Raw genomic sequence first — 22,223 nt, 5'->3', positions numbered from 1 at the left:
CATTAACCTATATTAAATCCGTGAATTTATGTATTCATTTTACAACTCAAATCTTCCTTCAAAATTTCAAATCTATTTTCCTTCAATAATTGTACCCATATCTATAATAGCAGGCTTGCATTTTCTTTAAACTTATCATATTGCAGAACAAATATCAGACAACTTTCTCTTCTCTTTCAAGGCTCAAAGTGTTTTTAATACCCTCACATTAATCAGCAGTTAGTTAAAAGATTTCATCCTTTGCATCCTTAATTTTCGCTTCAAAACGAGTTTGTTTGAGAAGTTATATCGAAAATTTGTCACAGTGTTTCATCACAATATCAAAAACCTCGAAGTCCGTCAAGAATATTCCGCTATGCGTAGTATTTTCAACCCCTTTCTCGGCGTTTGATATGTGATGAAACACTGTCACATGTGTGATATCTTACATCATCACATCGGGTTTTCAAAAGTTTCAAGAACTGGAAATGTAAATCTTTAATACAATAGCTGAGATCATTCAATAAGGTCGTTCAGTCTCAGCCCTCCCAACTCCACTCTTCCCGCGCCTGGCTTAAAACAAATGATTACAAAAAATCCAAGTGTACATATGCGAGCCTGACAAATGTAATTCGCTTTTCCGGCAACCCTATTTTTGTTATTTCTAATCTCGACATTATGTAGATAAGCATGAGTATGGTGCTTTGAGCGATCTATAGCTATTTTGTAGTACTTGACCATTTGAACTTTTGAACAAGTCGCTTTACAAGTGTAATAAAAGGAGAGATGAGACACTCAAAAACTAGTTACAACGAAAATGGTCGCCCTGCCCCTTCTAAATTTGTCGAAATAAATTTGTTATGACAGTTTTCCGGCTACAGAAAGATAATCGTTCAGTGCTATCGACATGTAACTTCCCACATCAAGCAAAATAGTTGGTGTTAGTGATAAGTTGTTTGTCCCTTCTGATAAAATAAGAAAATTTGCGACAGTCGGGTTTCTTGCAAACTGCGGCAACGACAATGACTAACAGGTGCCCCATTGATGTATTTGTGTTCGGGGTATGAAAAGTTAAAAATATATATATCTACAGAACGCGCTGAGAAGTTTCGCATAGTTAACGAAGGGTTCTACAAACTTCGACGGACAGTTCTTTTCTTGGCTTAATTTAAGTTCTTGTTTGTAAATGCAGGGAAAACTGCCTTACTTAAAAGGACAATAAATTACACTTAGACATGTAAATCTTAAAATCAAGTACGACGGGAATTTAATTTGCCGACAAAAAAACCTCTGTTGAACTCCGGGTCCAACTGCCAAGCCAAACGTTTTATGTTTCTTGTCTTTGATAAGACTTATGTGTTTGTCTTAAGCTTACGCTGCGCCATGGTTTGAATCGCTCTTGAAAGATTCAAAACTAAAAACATACACTACCTTTGCTGTTCTCGTTTGCATAATTTTATCGAACTGTGGTTCCGCGTATGCGGAGCAGTCTGTGGTTGCATATCCTTGGCGAGCAATGTTTTTCAGCGCTTATTTGCATCAGTGCACAGCCAGTGAACTTGTCCTTTTGGTTAATAAAATGGTCCATGCTTTCACGTGGATAAAAAACAAACAAGCAAACAAACAACAAACCAAAAAGAAAATCGTTGAACAACCGACACAACATGCAAATTTACATTTGTCTCTGGAAAGATTTTTGTTTAAGAGAAGGTAGTCAATTCTTTTCGGGGTTATCTTCTTTAAACAAACAAAGAAACCAAATAATAATAATAATAATAATAATAATAATAATAATAATAATAATAATAATAATAATAATAATAATAACAATAAAGAAAAAGCCAAGTCATCAATATTAATCCTATAGGTAACGTAGTAGTTTTTATCGAGGCAGTCAGACATGCAAAACTGAAAAAAAAAAAAAAAAAAAAAAAATAGCTCGCAGATTTGAAACCTCCTTTGGGGCTTCCTCTCCCGCAGTGCACCACAATAAGGCGACATCCCCTATGGGTTAGTTGGAAGGCACGTCTGAAATTTTGTCAGTGACTATATTTTCGGAATAGTGTATTTTAACAGGCAACAAGTGGGTCATATGTTAGCAGTTCAAATGTACGGTGTGCCACCCGATGATGGGCCGCCAACAAATGAAATGGCTATTATTACAGATGATCATCGGTTTAATATGCAGGCGAAGCAACTGAGGGCGTTAACCCTTCCGCTTCCGCTTTGTTTGCGTGCTTTTCAGTTGAGCAAAATAATTCTTTACAAGAAATTGAAATGTTATACCAGCAGTTGATCGTGATGATGTTCCGTGTACAATTATCTTTAAAAAAAAAGCTGTTGAACGAATATTAAATATCACAAAAATTACAAATCATTTACTTTAACGGGTTCATATTTCCCACTTATATCATTTCCAACTATCTTTCATTGGCCCTGGAGTTGGTTAAGACTTCTGCACGCAGGAAGTTTATTTGGATTGGCTTTCCAATCAGCTGCTAACGTCAATTTAAAGAATCCGTAATTAGCAACGCATCTATTGTCAATTAGCAGAACAAAGATCAAAGGCGGTAATTGAAGTAGTATGCACTATAAAGGCACCTGCTACAATTTTTAACTGTTTATCACTAAAGCGACTTTAGAAAAGCAGGAAGAGCTGTCCAAATAACATTTGTTTCGTTGAATCTATCTACAAGGTTTTTCTCAAACGTTCGGACAGTGAATCCAGATCACAAATCCACAAGGTATGTCTAGTGAAGACCATGATTAACCTATATAAGTTTACATTTGTTAGTTATCAATGTTATCAATTATACAGCGTTTGGATGCCACCATGGATCACCATTTTCGTATCTACTAGAGATGAGTTTAGTTTGAGATGATAACAAATTGTCCCGATCCACACATGAGTTTATCCTTTGTGCTGATGGATTCAGTAATGAGATTTGCAATAGTGCTTTGTTCGGTGTCTTCGTCTTATGCATTTTCTACAAAGGCAAGCCACCAATTTACATAATGTCCGTCTCCATGCAGGGGTAAAAAGTAAGTTTTGCGAGCAGTAATGTTGAAGCGACTCTGAAAAATGCTGAAAATAGAATCGAAAGTACAATCACAGGATCCAAGTCAGTAGATACCAGAAAGTGACGAGGAAGTAGTCGACTGAGGCACAAAGTGCAAATATTCTTTTCGAGTTTAATGGGCCTTTAGGAAAATTTTTTAGTCATGAAAATTTGCATGCTATCTGTCAAACCTGTTTCTCGCCAACTAGAGAAAGTTGTGACTTGTTCACATGCACCATTAAAAAATGCGATTCCAGTACTTTTGTTGTTGTTGTTGTTGTTGTTTGTTTTGTTTTGTATTTTGGTCTATTTATTGGTTTTTAATGTATGCAATCGTATATAAGAATAAGTACTTAACATCCTCTGAAATTGACAAATTTTACACAAACAGTAAGCAAAATCCAGTAGGATAAAAATTCAAGTTTCGCATCTCGGTTTTGCGTCATTGCAATTCTTGCATACACTTCCCAATAAGTTAACAATAATAACTAGTTATTGTTGGTGTAATTGTTATCACTTCACAAAGTGGTCTTTCTCCCCATTCTTAGGCGAAGATATTGTTTCGTGCCCGTAAGGGGATTCACGAAAACATTAGTTCTTAGTCGGTCGACTAACGGCGCACATTTTTCAGTTATTCGACTATATTATTTCCTTAAGGTAATAGTGCCTTGATATATTTCAAAGCGGCTTCATAAGCGACAAATAAATTTTTCCTGACAGATCCAAAATTAACCAGCCAATGGTTGGTTGAGTTTTGACAGCCATGAAACCTAAACGCAATTTGTTATGTTTACCGACAACGAAGACAACTCTTTTAATGTATAAAATATACAAATATTTCCATTTACAATTTCGGTTTATCTCGTTCTGTGCAGTATTTCTTTTGGAGATGCGCGCTGAGAATCCTAAAGAAATACATTAAACTGCCTTAGTTAAAAGTACATAACCGTTTCTTTTCTCATTGTATACTCCTTTATCTCAGGCGATTCCACGTACATATGCGTTGTGTAAATCTTTGAATTACTCAGCCGCCTTTTAACGGCGTCTTCGAGCACAATTCAATAGGACTGCGTTTGTCGCAAAACGGAAGCCACATGGAAGATACAGCCAAGAGCCGCTGTAATTCATTAATTTTATTCATTTATTGATTTCCCAATCTTTTATTTTAACCGACCCTTACCAACCCAATATGACAAGAAAGTTCAAATTACATGTTCTCCGGTACCGCTTCCGTGGCATTTATGACTTGCCAGCAGTTAGTGAGCAATATTCTGTCTGTGGATTAATTTTTCTGTCGTTCGACTATTTTAAAAATTTGAATAATAGGCGAAAATGGCTGGATCCAAATTACGGTCACCAAACCAAGGGGAAAACGCCGTGATCCCGGATGCACTTAAATTCACACTCACGCCGTGTACGTGGTGCAAGGAAGATGGCTGCAATAGCAAGCGATGCCCTGGATTTCCTTTGTTAGAATATTTCAAGAAAACTTTTCCTTCAATTGACAGCTAAGGAACTGCTTTTTTTATAATAACGTTAATATTATGACGTCGCTTAAAGTCTGTGACACCATCCAATATGGATTCTACTCAAAATCGATATGTACATCGAAAGAAGAATGTGACCTGACTCAATACTTTATTGTTTCTGTTTAGTATTAAAATTAGATCATGAGAAACAAACACTGCTTATAATAAGTATTTGCATTGATAAAACCAAAGTATTTTATAAGAAATCACTTGTGGCCTCATATATCTCGGAAACTTTGCCCAAATGCGTCTGTAACGTGGGTATTTGAATGGCGGGTGCAGATGGCCAAAAGGAAAAACAAAATATAAAAATCTTATTTAAAAAATCGGACCAACACCTTACGTAGGAGCACAAAATACAGGCAAAACCCTCTAAACTGAGCGGCGATGGAGAGGACCCTTTTACATCAAACGTTAATTCAACATTGCACATTATAATTCTTCTGTAAAGCCCTTCACATGCGTAACTTGAAAGTCACTTCAAAATAATCGAGGACAAATTTTAACACGGCAATTGATTTTACCGAGGGAAAACGGGTTTCAGCTCATCGGAAATAATGCTCTCTGCGGGTTTCCAGTGTGATCGTATCAGCGGCAAAGTTTACTTGACAAATGGGTCAGGACAACAGCTGCTGCAAATCGAAATAATTTTGTTCGATCGCTTTCGGAACATTAGTAAGACATCATTAAGATCAACTGAAATTGGTTGATATCATCGCTTAGTTGTTTCAGCCGACTGGGGAGTCCATATTTAACTCGAGATTGCTTTCAAAAATTCAGTACGATTTTATTTTTTCGAGTAACTATCGTTCAGTTTCTTCGTTCAAAAAACAAAATGTAAAAATGCTAAATGTTTTATCTAGAGTGTGCTTATTTGCCCATTCAATTAACTCGTAAAAGGCTTAAAGAAGAGTCACGCAAAGTTAAGTTTTAAACGTCATATCGAAGCTCACCAGTTTTCCTACAAATCTGCTCCTGCAAAAATATTGGTCACTCGGGGTTTTTGGCGTAAAATATCGTATTTATATCTATCAAAGAGAGATTTGGAATTTCGTTTACGGCGAACGGCAAAAGTGTGATTAGTATTTATGTTTTCGTCAAAAAAAAATTAGTGCATCATGGTAGAATAGTGTAAACTACTGTAAATCAGGACTTTGATGCTTGCACAAAACCATTCAATTTTACTAAGAACTTGAAAACAATGAGTGCAAAATAAAACATAAAAGCATGGTCACGTGTCACATGCCGTGAACGTTATTTCAATCTCTTAGTAACGCTGCGCAGACTGTTTAAACTCTATTGCTCAGCAACTGCTCTTCCATATTTGAATTTCTCGTCTTTCTGAGAACAAGAATCAATGCAAAAACGCAGTTCCAATGATCGATTTCTTTTGATCAATGTGCTTGAACTGACGTTTCCAAGAATTCCAATCGACTGTTGTAATTGACAGTGCTTCGCGGCTTTGGTTTCATCTTGAGTTTCGTTGCTAGGGAGAACCTGTCTTTTTACGTAATCAACTTCGCATTAAGGGATAGATAGATAGATAGATAGATAGATAGATAGATAGATAGATAGATAGATAGATAGATAGATAGATAGATAGATAGATAGATAGATAGATAGATAGATGGATAGATGGATGGATGGATGGATGGATGGATGGATGGATGGATGGATGGATGGATGGATGGATGGATGGATGGATGGATGGATGGATGGATGGATGGATGGATAGATAGATAGATAGATAAATAGATAGTTTAATTAAAGAGCTTAACAAATAAATAAAAAGGAGATGATCTAATCCAATTTGCCATTCATAAACCGTATAGAATCACAAATTCGAGCAAACGTCAAATTCCTATCAGTATACAATAAGAAAACAAAATTATAACTAGTTCTCAACTACTGTAAACAAAACTTAAAAGAAAACTATTCTTCAGAAAATCTTTCAGTTTTACACTTCGGACGAATAAAAGTTCTTTGTTCTCTCAGACGGTAGCTTGGTTGGTATTTACTTGGAAGTAGATTATGAAGACTGTGAGATTGATTTGCACATATTTCATCGAATAACTTTGCTGCAATTGCCTCTCTTCTATCATACAGTGTTAAAAGTCCAGACAGCTCTAGAGCCTTAGCATACGATAGCTCGAGGTAAATAATCTTCATAGCGCGTTTTTGAAGTCTTTCTAGGTCTTCGCTTAGATAACTTGGTAGGGTGCGATGAAAAGCAGGGCTGCCGTACTCCAGAATAGAGCGAATGCATGTAATGTAAAATAGAGGAAGCTCTCTTGTGGCACTATGCGATTTCTTAAGTTGTCTTAGGAAATATAATCTCGTTGAGACCTTTCTAACTAATTCTGACACATGGACATTCCACTTTAAATCATTGCTTGTATTGAGTCCTAATACTTTCACACTGTTCACAGTCTCTAGGGTCTGACGGTTAATCCAGATATAGGACCAAATTCGGGTTCGTTTTTTTGAGAAGCTAAGCCTAAGCTCTTTGCATTTTCTTTCGTTTGCTTGTATTGCGAGGTCGTCTACCATTTGCTGAATACAGCTCTCTCGGCCTTTAACTATCACCTCAGGGATGGTATGTGGTATCACCCACATATTTCCACATATCTGCCTCTCCTGCATTCAAATCATTAATCATAATCAAGAATAGCCACGGTCCAAGCTTTGTCCCCTGTGGAACACAGGCCGAAATGAAACGCCATTCGGAGAGGCAATCCTGGGCCAGTTTAACTCTGTCTCCTATACGATAAGAAGTCAACAATCCAACATGATATGTGGTTCGGAATATCATAATCTGAGAGTTTACGTACTAAGATATTGTGATCAATAAGATCGAACGCCTTACGGAAATCAAATAAAACCACTCTAATCACGGCCGAGTTTCCATCAGAGCTGACGTGCCAATTATGGATCATGCTAACAAGTGCGTACGTAGTGCATGGTTTAGGTATTGTCCCATACTGCCTTTGGTCGATTTTCTTCAGCACGGCAGGTATCACAAAGTCATGAACAACATAATACAGATTAATAGCAAACCAAAAACACTACAAACCTGTGCCTCTACAAAACACATTGAAAGTCAAGTTAAGTTTAAAATATTTTCTGTATAAATCCCATTAACTGAAAATACAAATAAATGATTTGGCTGGAAATAATAATTTACTCGTGACCATCCCCTTTAACGTTTTTGTTCAGTAACCCATTTTCAAGAATTGAAAAGTCTTGAATCATTGACATCATCATGCAAGCTTTTAATTTCACTGTTTCAATCATCGGTTAACTTACAACTTACAACGTTATTATTTGATTTATACATCGGTACACTGGTACATTGAACTGGCCGGCGAGTCTGGGAGGGCCAGTCAAAGATTATGATATTATAAATAAATAATAAATGATAAATAAAGTGCAGGGAAAAGAAGAACAAAGAACGAACTATTACTTACATACTAAGGATTATTGCTTACGTAATAAGGATTGTAACTAACATACTAATTAATGATTTTACTTTCTGTTTATTACTTACATTAGATTTATCTCTTGAAACAATTTGAGATACATTGATATAGGAATTTTCCTCATTTAACTTTCTGCTTAATTGCAGTAGTGTTTATTTAATACTGACCTGAAATGCTTCAACAGTGTGGTCTCATTCAAAAGGGATTGTCTTGGAGTGAAAGAGATTTCGAACCCACTAAAAACGTATCTAACGCGCTTTCAGTGAAAACTACAGTGGTGTAATTCCGACCTCCAATCCCCCCTCCCCCACCCCTTCTGTATGACAATTTTTGCAAATCTATAACTTACGTATAATTTAAATTACGTATAATTCAAATTAAGGCAAGGATGTTTACTATTAATCATGGTTGCTTTCATGGTATTCCCCTACAGATAAAAGCCACACGCAAAATGGGAGAAAGCCAGGTGATACCGATCACATTCTCCGTGTTGTACGCCTTAACAATGCTTGCATCCGTGTTAGGAAACGCCCTCTTAATCTACATCGTGTGGCAGAAACCCGAAGTACGATCACTGACAAGCTTCATGTTCGTCAACATGGCCGTGGCGGATTTGCTGGTTACTCTGGTTATGATGCCTTGGTCCATTGCTCACTTTCATACGGAGAGCGAGTGGCAGATTACTGGGATACTTGGAGAAATCACCTGTAGGGCCGTCGTCTACACGGCTAATGTCACAGTTATGGCGTCCATCCTTTGCTTAGTGTTCATGGCGATCGATCGATACTACGCAGTTATTCGCCCTTTAAATCGGCGCTCCCTATGGTTCAGAAAAGCCAAATTGGTTTCTCCTGTGGTTTGGATCATGTCAATGGTTTTGATGTCTGCTTGGCTGGTTTTCTTTGACCTGCAGCGTCAATCGTGTGGATATAACTTTTCTCTTTTTGGAATCACTTACAAAGAAAGGATCATTCGCGGTTTTTTCGTCTACATCTTCCTCGCCACCTACGTGTTTCCCCTGATTGTCATTTCCGTCTTGTACGCCAAAGTCGCTCACAAGATATGGTTCCATAAAGCGCCAGGAAATCAGCTGGTTGAAGTTCACCAACAACAGGAAATCACAAAGAAAAGAGTAATCCGAATGCTCATCATCATTGTCGTGGTATTTGCTCTTTGTTGGCTTCCTGCGCAGGCGTACCACCTCTTCCTGGCAATAACTGCATGGCAAGTTCACGCACCAGATTTTGTTATGTATCTGGTCTTCTGGCTGGGCCACGCAAACAGCGCCATCAACCCATGGCTTTACATTCGATTAAGCAGCAGGATTAAATCGGCATTCACAAGAATGGTGAGCAGACGAATTAATGGAGAATCAAAAACTTACAGCCAAAGAACCAAGTCTACGAGGGCTGCCTTATTAAACAAACAGTGCGCTGAAACACGCTTGTAGCTAGAGAAAGCTCTCACCATATGCGGTAACTACACACTAAAGCACTTTTCAGTACGGGAATGTTTTCTTTCCGCGTTTCTAGAACTAATAGCGAAAAAAGAACGCTGCTCTCCTTTCCAAGACCCTGTCGACTCATTTGTCGAAGATAGCTATCAACACCCAGTGTCCACTAATATTTGCGAGTAGAGTTTCGCACGCGGTAATAACAAACAGTAGATGCTTTATTTATTAACATTTTTTTTTTTATCTTTGATGAAACAAAATACAAAAAATAAACATAGAATAAGCTTAAGTTAATTTCATGGGAGCCCTTTCTTGTTCGGCAAAATAGATGTCTCACGGTGGTCACGCTAGCGCCTGATATTTCAACGTCGTAGATGTCTAATCAGTCCAAAAACAAAATTTATCGCGAACTAACACCAAACTTCTGCTCTAACAGCGCATTACAGGCTACAGATGTGTAATCAAACATAATTTGGCTTTCATTCTCTCACAGAACGAAGTGCGGAGCGTGAGATCATAAAGACAATATTATGCCTTAGTTAACCGCGCAGACGCTTTTGAGTTACAGTTTGCTGAAAGTAAGCTTATTGTTATGGAAAAACATCAGAAAATTAGAATATAAAACAATACTTTGGATAAATTTGGGGTGCCAATTTTCCCTGAATGTTAATGTTGCTTCATAAATCCCCTGTAAACGAACAAATTAATGCCGTGAGTGCAAATGCCTTAACGAGCGTGACTCTCTACTGCCAGCGTGACAGGTGCAAACAATGTTTCTTACCTTTTAACGAATTGTTTCTTGATCGTGGGACTGCAATTTCTCCTAACAATATCATGAACAACTGGTTACATACAGATAATAAGATAGATAAAAAATAAATAAATGTTTGCAGGGGAGTAAAAGGTTACGTAAAAAAAAACACCGAGTTTAGTAGTTCCTAGAACGTTTCACGCCGAGAAAACACTGCAAGGTGCTACCCATTTAAGACTAAAATGCCACATCCGATTTCACAAGAATTTTGTTCCTTTGCTTTGATTGTAACTATTAATTAATTAAATCATCTGTATCAGTGTAGCAGCACGCCTTTGTTCTGAAACAAGACGTCCAAAAAAAAAAACTTGATTTTATCCTAATCATTTCTTAGCCCATTTCATATCTTTAGCTGGATGATGAATGTTTGATACGTGTTTTAGAATATGCAGAAACTGGGTATTATGCATGGAGCGTCAGTGGGCAAAGGACGGGGGTTCTTGCCACGAAGTCAGGGAACGTATTTCTTGTTGTTTATTGTTATTATTTGCGGATCATAAAACAGAAAAAAGCCATTTAACGATTCTCGAAAATACTAGTCATATAGAACGTTACAAGAGATGGTACAATCGAAATGTGCTTCAATTCAAATCGAAATGACGTCTATTTGTACATTTATTGTTATTAATATTAATAGCATACATTAGCATTAGTATTATCTTTCTATCATATTTTATATTGTATAATTAAGGGTATTTTACTGTAATACCTAAAGGAATCACAGTGTTTAAATAAAGATCTTACCTTAAATCATTGACGATTTAAAGACAAGGATTTGAATAGTCCATATGTTTTACGGAGTGCGCGTCATGGCAAAAATACAAAACGTTAGTACTGATCAAGACTCCGGGACTACAATGATAGCGTGAATAAGAGAATGAGGTAAATACCCTAGCTCAGTAGATGTACACCTTTCAAAAGTTCTATTTTCACTTGGCCCTAATTACCTGCGTCTCTCTTTTTTTTTTTTTTCCTTTTTAGGGTTAGGAGCATTGTTCTGCTGTTCGTTTTTTTCGTTCTCTCGATAAACCAAGTAAGACGTTGCAAATGGTGTAGGCTGCCCCCTCCCTTAGCTCCCCCAAACAACGAGCAACCTATATCATGTGTTGTTGTTTAAGAGATAGCAAGTTTCGTATAGAGATGAGTGAAGCGAGTTGGAATGTACAAACAGCTACTGAGAAAAAAAAAAAAAACATTAAAAGCAGTGACTTGGGCTCCTTCATATTGAAGGTGAGAAGCGGAAAACAGCCAGCGTGCATATCGCTCACTCCCATTCACCATACGGTCGGTCTCATTTTGGAGAGTATTTGAAGGCTATTCCGGTAACGTGTGTTCTGTCGTGAATTGTAATACCGTCGTGAATTGTAATACCGTCGTGAATTGTAATACCTGTCGTGAATTGTAATAACAGTTGTCGTGAATTGTAATAACCTGTTGTCGTAATTTGTAATAATTCGATCTGTCGTGAATTGAAACTATTTTGCGACAGCAGGTTATTACAATTCACGATAGGTTCGTCATTACAATTCACGACAACTGTTATTACAATTTACGACAGGTATTAGAATTCACGACGGTACTACAATTCACGACAGAAAAAACGTGCTGTTTGCATCGGCTATTATTACCCCGAGATCCAAGTTCCAAGCAGGGTCTAATAGCGGGGTCGATCACCAAACAACTGGCAACTGATGAAGTAAGTGCCTTTAATATGATATCTTTTGCTCGTTATCTTCAATTCAAGGGTAACATTAAGTGAAATTAACTAAAACAGAGAGGAGACAGGGAAACAGGGACCTCTTTGCTCGCTAAATTCCAAACAATCATCCTCAATTAGCTTTCGCTCAAAGACTGACATGTACGTAGAGTGAGACGTTAATTGGCCATCATACGTCCGATCGTAGATAATGTAGTAATCGTTTTACCTCTCTATCTTCCATAATCGTAGTCTTCGCACTGCAGTTTTTACTAAAGACCTGGTTTAAATGTGAGTCAATTAACGGTTCCGCTGGGTCTTAGACCAGACGAGAAAAGACGAGCCCTCGTTGAAAATTTTACCCGAATTAAAAAGAAAAAGGCAGTTAAAATTAATTCCCAAATAGGATTTGTGATTGCGTCCTGAAAGCTTAAGCCTCATAATGTGAGCGAATTTAGGGAAACCTGAAGCCTGAAAACGCGGGATGCCCTGAGGGGCATACCGTGTGTAAAAACGGGCTCCGTATCTTTTTTTACCCGGTAAGCCCGCAGGACAGGCCGTGTCTAGGGTTGGGTCGGGTATCTTTTTTTTTTCTTCGTCGCAGTCACAAATCTGCACATTCATTACGTGGGATGCCCCGAGGGGCATACCGTGTCTAAAAACGGGCTCCGTATCTTTTTTATTTTATTTTATTATTTTTTTTTTTTTCTCATGGTAGCTTCAAATCTGCACATTAATTTATTCATTAAACTCTGCCCTCTCCTATTGGGGATGTATTGTTCTGATTGTCTTCAACAAAAGTAGGCCAATTAAAATCCATTCTTGTCGCTTATATCGCGAGGGAGGGACCCACTTACCCCTACCTGTGTGACGTCAAAGCATAATTTGTTGTATTCATTAAACCCGGATTAAATTTATGGCGGCCATATTGTTAACATGTTGTGGATTCAAGTGTGCCGTTTTCAAACGGAGCATTAACCATTTTGAAGCGGTAAATCGAAAGAATAACTTCTAAGAAGCACTCGACACTTAAAACGGTGGACATTGTAGTGTTCCAGGCGAAGGAATCGTGCTTTGTTTGACAGTGTTATAACCACGATAAGAGACTGAGAAAAAGTCATTGATAAGCTTACGTTATCGTAATGGAATTTCAAAAATTTCCGGTACAACCGTAAATAGCGTGACAAAACGCAATCTTCATGACTCAAACTATTCCATTAGCAAGGATAGTTTTATTAATCTGCGAAGCACACAACTAGAATAAATGAATCAGCCATAGTATCACGCGTAAATGCTAGTATAGGCGTCTTGTTTATGCATTAAACTCTGTCCTCTCCTCGTAGGGATGCATTGCTCTGATTGTCTTCAACAGAAGCGACCCAATCAAAATCTATTTTTGAGGCACATACCACGAGAGAGAGGACCCACTCATCCCTTCCTGTATGACGTCAAATCATCGTTTGATTTATTCATTAAACCTACATTAAATACTGCCCTCTCCCAGAAGGGATCTATTGTTCTGATTGTCTTCAACAATAACGGCCCGATCAAAATCCATTATCAGAACATATATCACGAGGGAGGGGACCCACTCATCTCTACCTGTGTGAAAGCAAATCATCATATGGAAGTCGCTTTCGTTCAATGGCGGCCACTTGTATGAATTTAAGACTCTGATCTGTCGTTTTCAGAAAGAAAACAAACCTTTTTCAAGCGGTAAATCGAAATAATAACTTCTATGTAGTACTTGACAGTTTAAACGGTGGAAATTGGGAGAGTTCACAGCGAAGAAATTACGCTTTCACAAACAGATCAAATAATTCACCGCAAAGGAAGCCAGACCAGTTTCAGAGGGGTCATGACGTTATCTTAGAGTAATTTCCGTTATGATTTCCTGTAACACAACGATAAAGTATCACCCAGTCTCTCTGAATAAAACCATTCAATTACTTCAATTGCGAAGGGAGGATAGTTTTTAAAAATCTGCGACGCATACAATGGGGAATAAATGGGGCTACATTAAGCATTCCGTGTAAATGCCATTAGGGGCATCTTGTTTCACGGTAGCTTCTGTTGTGCTGTAGTACCAAAACTCACCTGCAACCTGTTTTCTGTACGAGCTGCAGTTGCCAAGTGTAACACTGTCGGATTTGGCCCTGATAATAGACGTATCTGGGATGAGAATGGAAAGCTTCGTGGAAAGGGGTCACTGTCTGATAAAATCTATCAACTAGATTGTCAAGTTGTCTCTACTGGGTATGCCTCAGTTGCACAATCTCGTAGTGACCTGTGGCATCAACGTCTTGGACATGTGCACGAGTCACGCCTCAAGAAATGTGTTCAGAATAAATCTGTGCAAGGGATTGACGTCGACGAAATTACTGATCTGTCATTTTGCAAAGGATGTTTGGCGGGAAAGATGTGTCGAAAGCCGTTTCCCACAGTGGGAGAGATTTGGTCGACGCGTAAACTACACCTGGTGCATAGTGACATATGTGGTCCAATGCAAACACAGTCGATTGGAGGAGCAAACTATTTTGTCACGTTTATTGATGATTACACTCGGTGCTGCGCTGTATACTCCTTGAAATGTAAATCAAAAGTGCTTGACAAATTTAAGGAATTTGAAGTCACAACTACCAACGATGCTGGCAGAGCGATAGGAACTTTGCGGACGGACAATGGTATTTGTATTTGTCACCTGCATTCCAAAACTATCTAAGGGAGAAAGGAATTAGACATGAGTTGACAGTGTTACACTCACCCCAACAGAATGGTGTATTAGAACGAATAAATCGAACTTTGGTTGAGTCAGCACGCTTGATGATCGCGAATGCAAGATTATCGAACATTTTTTGGGCCGAAGCTATCTCTGCAGCTGCGTATGAGAGAAATCGCCTTCTCACAACGGCCCTAAAAGAAGGAGAAACTCCCTGTGAGCGGTGGTATGGTAGGAAACCGGATGTGAGCCACTTTCAAGTATTTGGGTGTATGGCCTACGCCTACGTGCCAGACTGCGAACGGCGAAAGTTTGACACGAAGTCAAAAGAAGATGCGTTCCGTGGGCTACAGCTTGACGTCAAAGGGATATCGTCTTTTTGATGAGACGAACCGAAAGCTCTATATCGGGAGAGATGTTGAGTTTAACGAGAGTAATTTCGGACAGAAGTCAGTCATGACTACAGATCCAGACCCAAAAAGCATGAAGGTGAAACAGAATGCTGACACTACAGCAAAAGATGAAGATGAAGAAGAAGTAGCAGAAATTAGGAGATCAGAAAAGGAAGAAGAACAGCAAGAACTCCGAAGATCAGAAAGAACACGTGAGACACCTGACATATAAAACTATGGTTACGATGGATATGAAGACACCGCGGCTGCCACCTACCGCGTGCGCCATGTTGCCTATCATCTAAGTGAGGTAGATGAGCCTTCAACCATACAAGAAGCAAAGTCGGGTGATCATGCTGCAGAATGGAAAGTGGCTACGGATGCAGAGTACAATTCTCTGATTGAGAACAAGACATGGAAGTTGGTTGAATTACCCCCGGGTCGGAAAGCTATAGGATGCAAATGGGTGTTTAAGCTGAAGCATGATGTGAACGGTAGAGTGGAACGTTTTACAGCACGCCTAGTAGCGGAGGGTTACGCCCAGAAATATGGCATTGATTATAATGAAATTTTTTCGCCTGTAGTTCGTTACGATCTCGTACCAGTCAATTGTTAGAAGCCTACTTTATGCTGCAATCACAGCTCGTCCGGACATCGCCCAAGCAGTGGGAGTTGTGATGAAGTTCTGTGCAAATCCTACACAAAGTCACCGCTTAACTGCAGCAAAACGGATTCTTAGATATCTGAAAGGAACTGGATATCTTGGCCTGAGGTACAAGAAGTGTGCTGATGGAAACATGATTGGTTACTCAGATGCTGATAGGGCGGGTGATGTGGATGACCGCCACTCCACTACAGGACCCAGGAAGCAATTTGGCTTCGAAGGCTGCCCACAGATGTAGGAAACCATCGTAATTAATGAAGACAACCAAGGAGCTATTGCAATGGCAAAGAATCCTGTGGGTCATGCTAGGACCAAGTACATTGATATACGCTATCATTTTGTTCGCGAAGGAGTGCAAAACGGAACAATTATTTTGAAATATGTGACCACTCATGAGATGATTGTGGACATTCTGACGAAGCTGTTACCTAAGCATCCCTTCGAGAAGCTTGTTATCGGACTTGGAATGAAAAACTGTCAAATAAGCAACGTCAAAAGTGGGCGTGTTGTTATTGTGAAAAAGAACGTGATTTGACGGTTGCTAATTCGAACTTTAATGTATGGACACTGACATTACTTGTCAGGAAAATTTAATTAAGCTTCCCATCGGTGATAGTGAATTTCCTTTTGTTATTGAAACTATTGTATTTTCGTTTGAATTTAAGTTTAAATAGCTTATGCTGTTGCATTCTTTTAGTGTGTAACTGTAACCCTCGGTGATAGACAAAAACGGTTTTTTAGCGTTGCGAAAATTAATACAAATCTGCTGCGTTTTCCCTATTTCTAGTTTAATTTATTCACCGCAGTGATAAAGAGAAACATAAATTTTTCAATTATTTGTTTTAACACAATAATATTACACAATAACGCACTGGACTCCGCATCAGAGCGAACGGATACTCTGAAATTTCCATCTGTGAAACGCGGCCGAAATAAAAATTTGTCCGTAACGCTACCGAACTTTCGATCCAAAGATTTTTCTACTGCGAATGAAAAATACTTCCTTTTACATGTAAATGTCGCTTCATTTTTCTCTAAAAGGAAAAAATATTTGTACCCGTGACAGTGTGTCACGCCATCTTTTTTGCGCTTCAATCGCCAAATTTCAAGAAAATGCTGATAAATCTGAAACCCAGCGGGTCATTTATTTTCATTTATCCAGAGCTCTGTTTTTATGTTATGATCAATAGGTATACAGTGAAGCCATAAAAAGTCATTATAGGGAAATCTAAGTTATCGCCCGTGGGTAAAACTGGCAATGTTTTAGTGCTAAAATGTGGTAGCTGAAAATTTGCATTTATTGCCATGCTTTTCTAAACCTATTCCAGATGTAAAAGGAACTTAGGTTTTAAATGTTTTTCCGTGAAACAGAAGAAGAACACCTGATAGAACAACAAAAGCCATTTGAAGGTTAGTAACAGTCTGTGGATTGATACGCGAGCCGTCGAAAGTTAAGGAAAATTCCATCCCAACGAAAGCGGACTTTTTTCGCATAATTACGCGAAAGGATTTAGCGGTATTTGGAAAAACTAACTACAGCTCAGTTTGTTTCTCACTAGGGACTACCTATGAGCAAAATATGAACGAAATCGATTTTTTTGACTTGTGCCACCACTTGGTCGATATTTGTGAAAAGTCGCTCTTAATATTTAATCACTTGTCATCATGTGATTCGCGTAAGGTTATTTATTCTACTAGCTTTTTATGCATTATGCCCCTATTTCGTAATGTTTCTATTTAAATACTTTAGCACTCTCATGCACTTTGGTGACTTGGTGATTCAAAGACATTACAATTGCATATTAATATGCATGGTTTATTATAACTTGGTACGGACCATTGAACGGTCGAACCGTCGATCGCTTTTAGCGTTTACTTTTATAATTAAATCTCGCTCCAAGAACTCCCTGATTCGAAGAAATCGAATAAACATGACAAGATTCACGAGGTGCTGAAATAGTGGACGCCTTCTCGATTTAAATCTAGTTTAACTGATTAATTATTTAATGAAGCTATCAGAATTTCCCGTTACGACTGGGTGGCATCGACAATCGGCCAAGAACATCGACAAAGAGCCGATGAAAACAAAAGCGACCCTCTGGAATACGTCTTCTAAAATAAATTAAGCTGCGCTCTGTTGGATAAAGATAAAGGTTGTCTACTTGATTGGCATAATTTTAGCTAGGGCATGTCACATTTGTATTTCAATGATGTTGAATGTAGTCATAATAATAACAAATCCTTTTTATTTTCTTGAGGATCTGGCGACGACATATCTAGAAGGTAAGTTCAATCTTCAATAAGAAATATTATTTTAGGGGATGTACAATGGAAGAGTTGAGGAGAAATCGTTTAGTTCTCACTTCAATTTTTTCGCAGTATTCTTTTCCCGTGCTTTTCGGTTAAGCGCTTAATGTCGACATTACCCTGTAGGTTACACGTATTTCTCACACCCTAGCTAGTATACACCTTCAAAGATATTTCTTGACAGAGAACCTCGAGTTTGCATGCAAGGCCGAGCTTCAAATGTGTTGTTTTTAAACTCAAGCAAGTAATAACTTCATACCTTAAATAGCTTTGGACTGGATGAAAAACCAAATATGAGTCTATCACTGATTTGCTTTTACTTTTTTAACTACACCGCCATCATCATAACAACTCAATACACTGCAAACTGTGATCCGCTCTGATAAAGGGTTAACACTCGAAACCTCAGCTTTGAAATTTCTTGCTGACTAAATTACTTATCAACTCTGTTGATTAAACCAAACACTGATTTGTCTCTACCCTCCTACCGACGCAATATCACAGTTTCTTTAGAAACTAAAGTAGAATCCCGCTTACTCGAACCCCCAACCCGCTAACTCGAACAGATTTTCGCTTCCCTTGACCAAAGTTTACCCCGATAACTCGAATTTCTGGTTCTTATAACTCGACAGGAAGGCCAATTGACATATCCCATTAGCTTTTCTTATTGTGTGATCGAACAATAAGGACCAGTGAGAACGTTACGTACAGTTACATTTACAATACATTTGTTGCAGTTTATCGTATTTGTTTAAAATGTATTTTTTTTTTCTTGAAATAAGTTTAATATCCGTAATTTGCACTACATTGTATACCGAAGTGCTGAAAATCAATAAACTTTTTATTATTAACCTAAAAAATTAAATATTTTAATCGACCCCGATAACTCGAAACCCCGCTAACTCGAACAGATTTCGTTTCCCTTCAGAGTTCGAGTTAGCGGGGTTCTACTGCAGTAGCTCCTTTTCTACAATGAAGTTCGTCAGCACAATCATATTGATCTCTTGTTTCCAATGGAAGAAGTATTCTAGAAGGTCGCTTTTGTTTTCATCGGCTCTTTGTCGATGTTCTTGGCCGATTGTCGATGTCACCCAGTCGTAACGGGAAATTCTGATAGCTTCATTAAATACTTTAGCAGTTGAACTAAATTTAAATCGAGGAAGTTTTTTTCCCTTGAGACTCAATGAAAGATCAAACGTTTAGTGTGGATAGACATATTTTCCATACTGAAATTTTGTCGTATTCTAGTTACTTTCCGTTCTTAAGAGGACTCCACATACCTCTATGTATCAGCGACTCAAGTGGCTAATTAAACTCTCGCGATATACTGGTATACCGCCAGAGTATACTGTAAAAAGAAGTATACTGGTTCACACAATCTCCACTCTTTTCCAAAAATCAATCACGAGAGTGAATCTCACTTCTGACTATCCCGATTATACGAATGGTTGGCTTCATCAACACAGTTGACCAGGTCATTTGTTCTTAGTATTCTAATTTTTTTAAGAGAGCATTTCATTTCTTTTCCTCGCCTTTGTGCACGCCGGCTAAACGGCATATGGAGGAAATAATTTGGAAACGCAATCCAGATGATTAAGATTCTATCAAAAACAAGGACACTGGAGTAATTCCTTAAAAAAAAAGACGAAAACAAAAGGGTTAGCTAAAGTAGGCCCAGTGTACCTGAGTCGTACAGGTAAAAATGAGGGGGTTCTGTGCCTTAACAGAGGAAGCAGTATTATTTGTTCTCAGACTCAATTATTGCATATTGGAGGTACTTTTGTGCTAGGAAGGTTTTGAAACATGAAATGAAAAATGCCGCGCCAGAATTGATTTTACCTGTCACACTATATGACGCCATCCAAATTCGACTTGATTGATGTCTCAGCCGGACATTCCATTATTTAGCTTTATGGATGATTAAAGTAAGTGGGCTCCAACGCCCCTGGAAATAAAAATGCTCTTTGTTTTAAGCTTCTTATGGTCACCACTGATGAATAGCGGCTCTTTTAATTAGCAAAGAACGTGATCACACAGAATATAGCTTCAGGCAACACCTAAAATTCGAGGAGCAAAATATTGGTATCAAGTTCAAAGTGTTAACTGACGGCGAGAAAACAAATTTCAAACTTTTACTCTACGGGATTCGCTGTAATCAGAAGACCTTGAGGAATGTAATTTTGGCATGACCAACTGAATGTTTGTATACCATTTTCCTGAGGCATGAGGCTGCTAGGGTTGATAACAATTCCTTGCACTGCTTAGGAGTGTTATATGATGCGGTCTGAAACTTCCCAATAACTAGCGAAAACAGTTAAACAGCAAGGAGACAGTTTCGTGAAAGTGACTGACCGTATACGCTTTTTCAACTGATGTTTAAGGAAAAAAATTCCTACCCTCGGAGAGTACGAAACAGGCCATTTGGTAGTGATATTTTAAATGTAAGTATAGCATGGTTCTTTGGGCAGTAAGTGGAAATATGGAATTTTATAAGTTTGGGGAAATTTATAACGATCGGCATTGGTTGAATAAAGAAAGATCTGGATACGAAACAAAATTCAAAGCATACTTTTGAAAGGAAGGCGAACATTCGGTTTAGATTTGAGGCTTTGACCAAACAACAATTGCATATGAAAACCTTGGTGCTGATTAGTTGATTGCGAAAAACAGTTTCTGTGATTTGTAGTGAGTCTGAACCGTAGTAGTGTTTTCCTGTCAGTTCGTTGGGCATTTTGTGTGAATATATTTTACCGTTTAATAATAAGCAACCCTCGGGTTGGACGCGACAAACCCGACTGTTTTCCTGTTTTGACATTGAAAAGAGCTATCAGTATTGCCAGTACCATCGCTTTATATCTTTGAGTGCACGACGCTTTACAGTACGTCTTTTAGTTCAGAGCAAGAACTTTTACTCTGTGCAGCGCCGGATGCGTACCCTGCGAGCAGAGGCCCTTCGATCTTCCTAGATAAGTTCCCGACTTATCTAGGAAGATCGAAGGGCCTCGATCAATGTAATGTCTTTGAATATGCAATTGTAATGTCTTTGAATAACTAAGTCGCCAAAGTGAATGAGAGTGCTAAAGTATTTACATAGAAACATTAAGGAATAGGGGCATAAAAAGCTAGTAGAATAAATAACCTTACACAAATCACATGATGAAAAGTGATTAGATATTAATAGTAATAAAAACGCTAAAAGGTGTAGTAAGAAACATATGGGATAATTAATAAGCAACTTCGCGTGGATAGAATCACGTTGTTTGTTAAGCTTTGGTTTGAACTCGCGGATGAACAGCATCTCAAATATTAGGCAGTCGAGGTTGTGCTGATATTTCCTAAGGGGGATTAAAGTTCCGTGCAATGTTCTCTGGCTCCTTCAAGTTCCATCCAGGATCACTCGAACAAAACGCCATCCTACAATTTATGGAGGCGTAAATTATGGAGACTGATTGTCCGCAACTACAAGTTCCTTGAGAGCGAAAAGTTCCCGTTAGAATCGCCATCGCACGCAAACAACCAGTGGGTGATCTTAGCCGGGAGGTAAATTTCAACGTCCATCCGTTTACACCAGCCTTACTAAAGATCAAGGATGAAAATGAGAATTCCAGTCAGTTTAAAAATCTTTAGTGTTTGCAAATTGTAAAGTAAAATTTATTGAGTGGATCTGTTGAGTTAAAGCATTATACATTGCGTGACTGTGCGGTAAACAAATCGAATTTTAAAAAGTTTACCCCACGCTATCAGAAAAGTGATGTTTTTGAGCGTTTTCTATGAGAAAGGAAACTTTTCAGTTACAACGGTGGTTGAAATTTAAATCCCATGCAATCATTAAAAAAGAACCGGATGAAAACGAGGGACCACAGCTTCTTGTTCTTTGAAAGTATAATTTTTCATATTGCAGTGTAAGAGGAGCATGCGTGCGTTCGTCCTAGTCGGATGTGTCGAATGAGCGGAACAAAATCTGTCTCACCCTTGGTGATTAAAAGTAAGTGTTAAACTCCGATGACAAGAAAAAGCCGCAAGAACAAACGAGGTGAACAAGGCTCTTTAGATGTGGAAGAAGAGCTCAGCGACGCCAAACGAAGCAACATGGCCGCGAGTGAAGCTGGAGAGAATGCAGAGATGACAGAAAATT

At 38.4% G+C, this 22,223-nt stretch overlaps 3 protein-coding genes across 3 annotated transcripts in view; all 3 read left to right on the top strand.

Annotated features, from left to right (window-relative positions):
- LOC146465292 (G-protein coupled receptor 83-like) overlaps positions 1 to 11,005 on the top strand; it is a 40,383-nt gene extending 29,378 nt beyond the window's left edge. The window contains exon 3 of the transcript XR_014868256.1: positions 10,404 to 11,005. The gene's annotated coding sequence lies outside the window, so the exon portion shown is untranslated. The remainder of the gene's footprint in view (positions 1 to 10,403) is intronic.
- LOC146465293 (G-protein coupled receptor 83-like) lies at positions 2,595 to 10,397 on the top strand. The gene is made up of 2 exons (XM_085128541.1): positions 2,595 to 2,723; positions 8,480 to 10,397. Exon 2 carries the CDS (start codon positions 8,498 to 8,500, stop codon positions 9,494 to 9,496), a length of 999 nt encoding a protein of 332 aa, XP_084984667.1. The 5' UTR covers positions 2,595 to 2,723; positions 8,480 to 8,497; the 3' UTR covers positions 9,497 to 10,397.
- Positions 11,006 to 18,030: 7,025 nt separating the features above from the next.
- The window catches only part of LOC146465290 (QRFP-like peptide receptor), a 31,012-nt gene continuing 26,819 nt past the window's right edge, over positions 18,031 to 22,223 (top strand). The window contains exon 1 of the mRNA XM_085128545.1: positions 18,031 to 18,064. The gene's annotated coding sequence lies outside the window, so the exon portion shown is untranslated. The remainder of the gene's footprint in view (positions 18,065 to 22,223) is intronic.

This window comes from Pavona decussata, unplaced genomic scaffold, assembly GCF_977016875.1.
Source record: "Pavona decussata unplaced genomic scaffold, jaPavDecu1.1 SCAFFOLD_156, whole genome shotgun sequence".
In the NCBI taxonomy this organism is placed as follows: domain Eukaryota; kingdom Metazoa; phylum Cnidaria; class Anthozoa; order Scleractinia; family Agariciidae; genus Pavona; species Pavona decussata.
The sequence above is the reverse complement of the archived record's forward strand: the minus strand, read 5'-3'. Positions and strand labels throughout refer to the sequence as shown.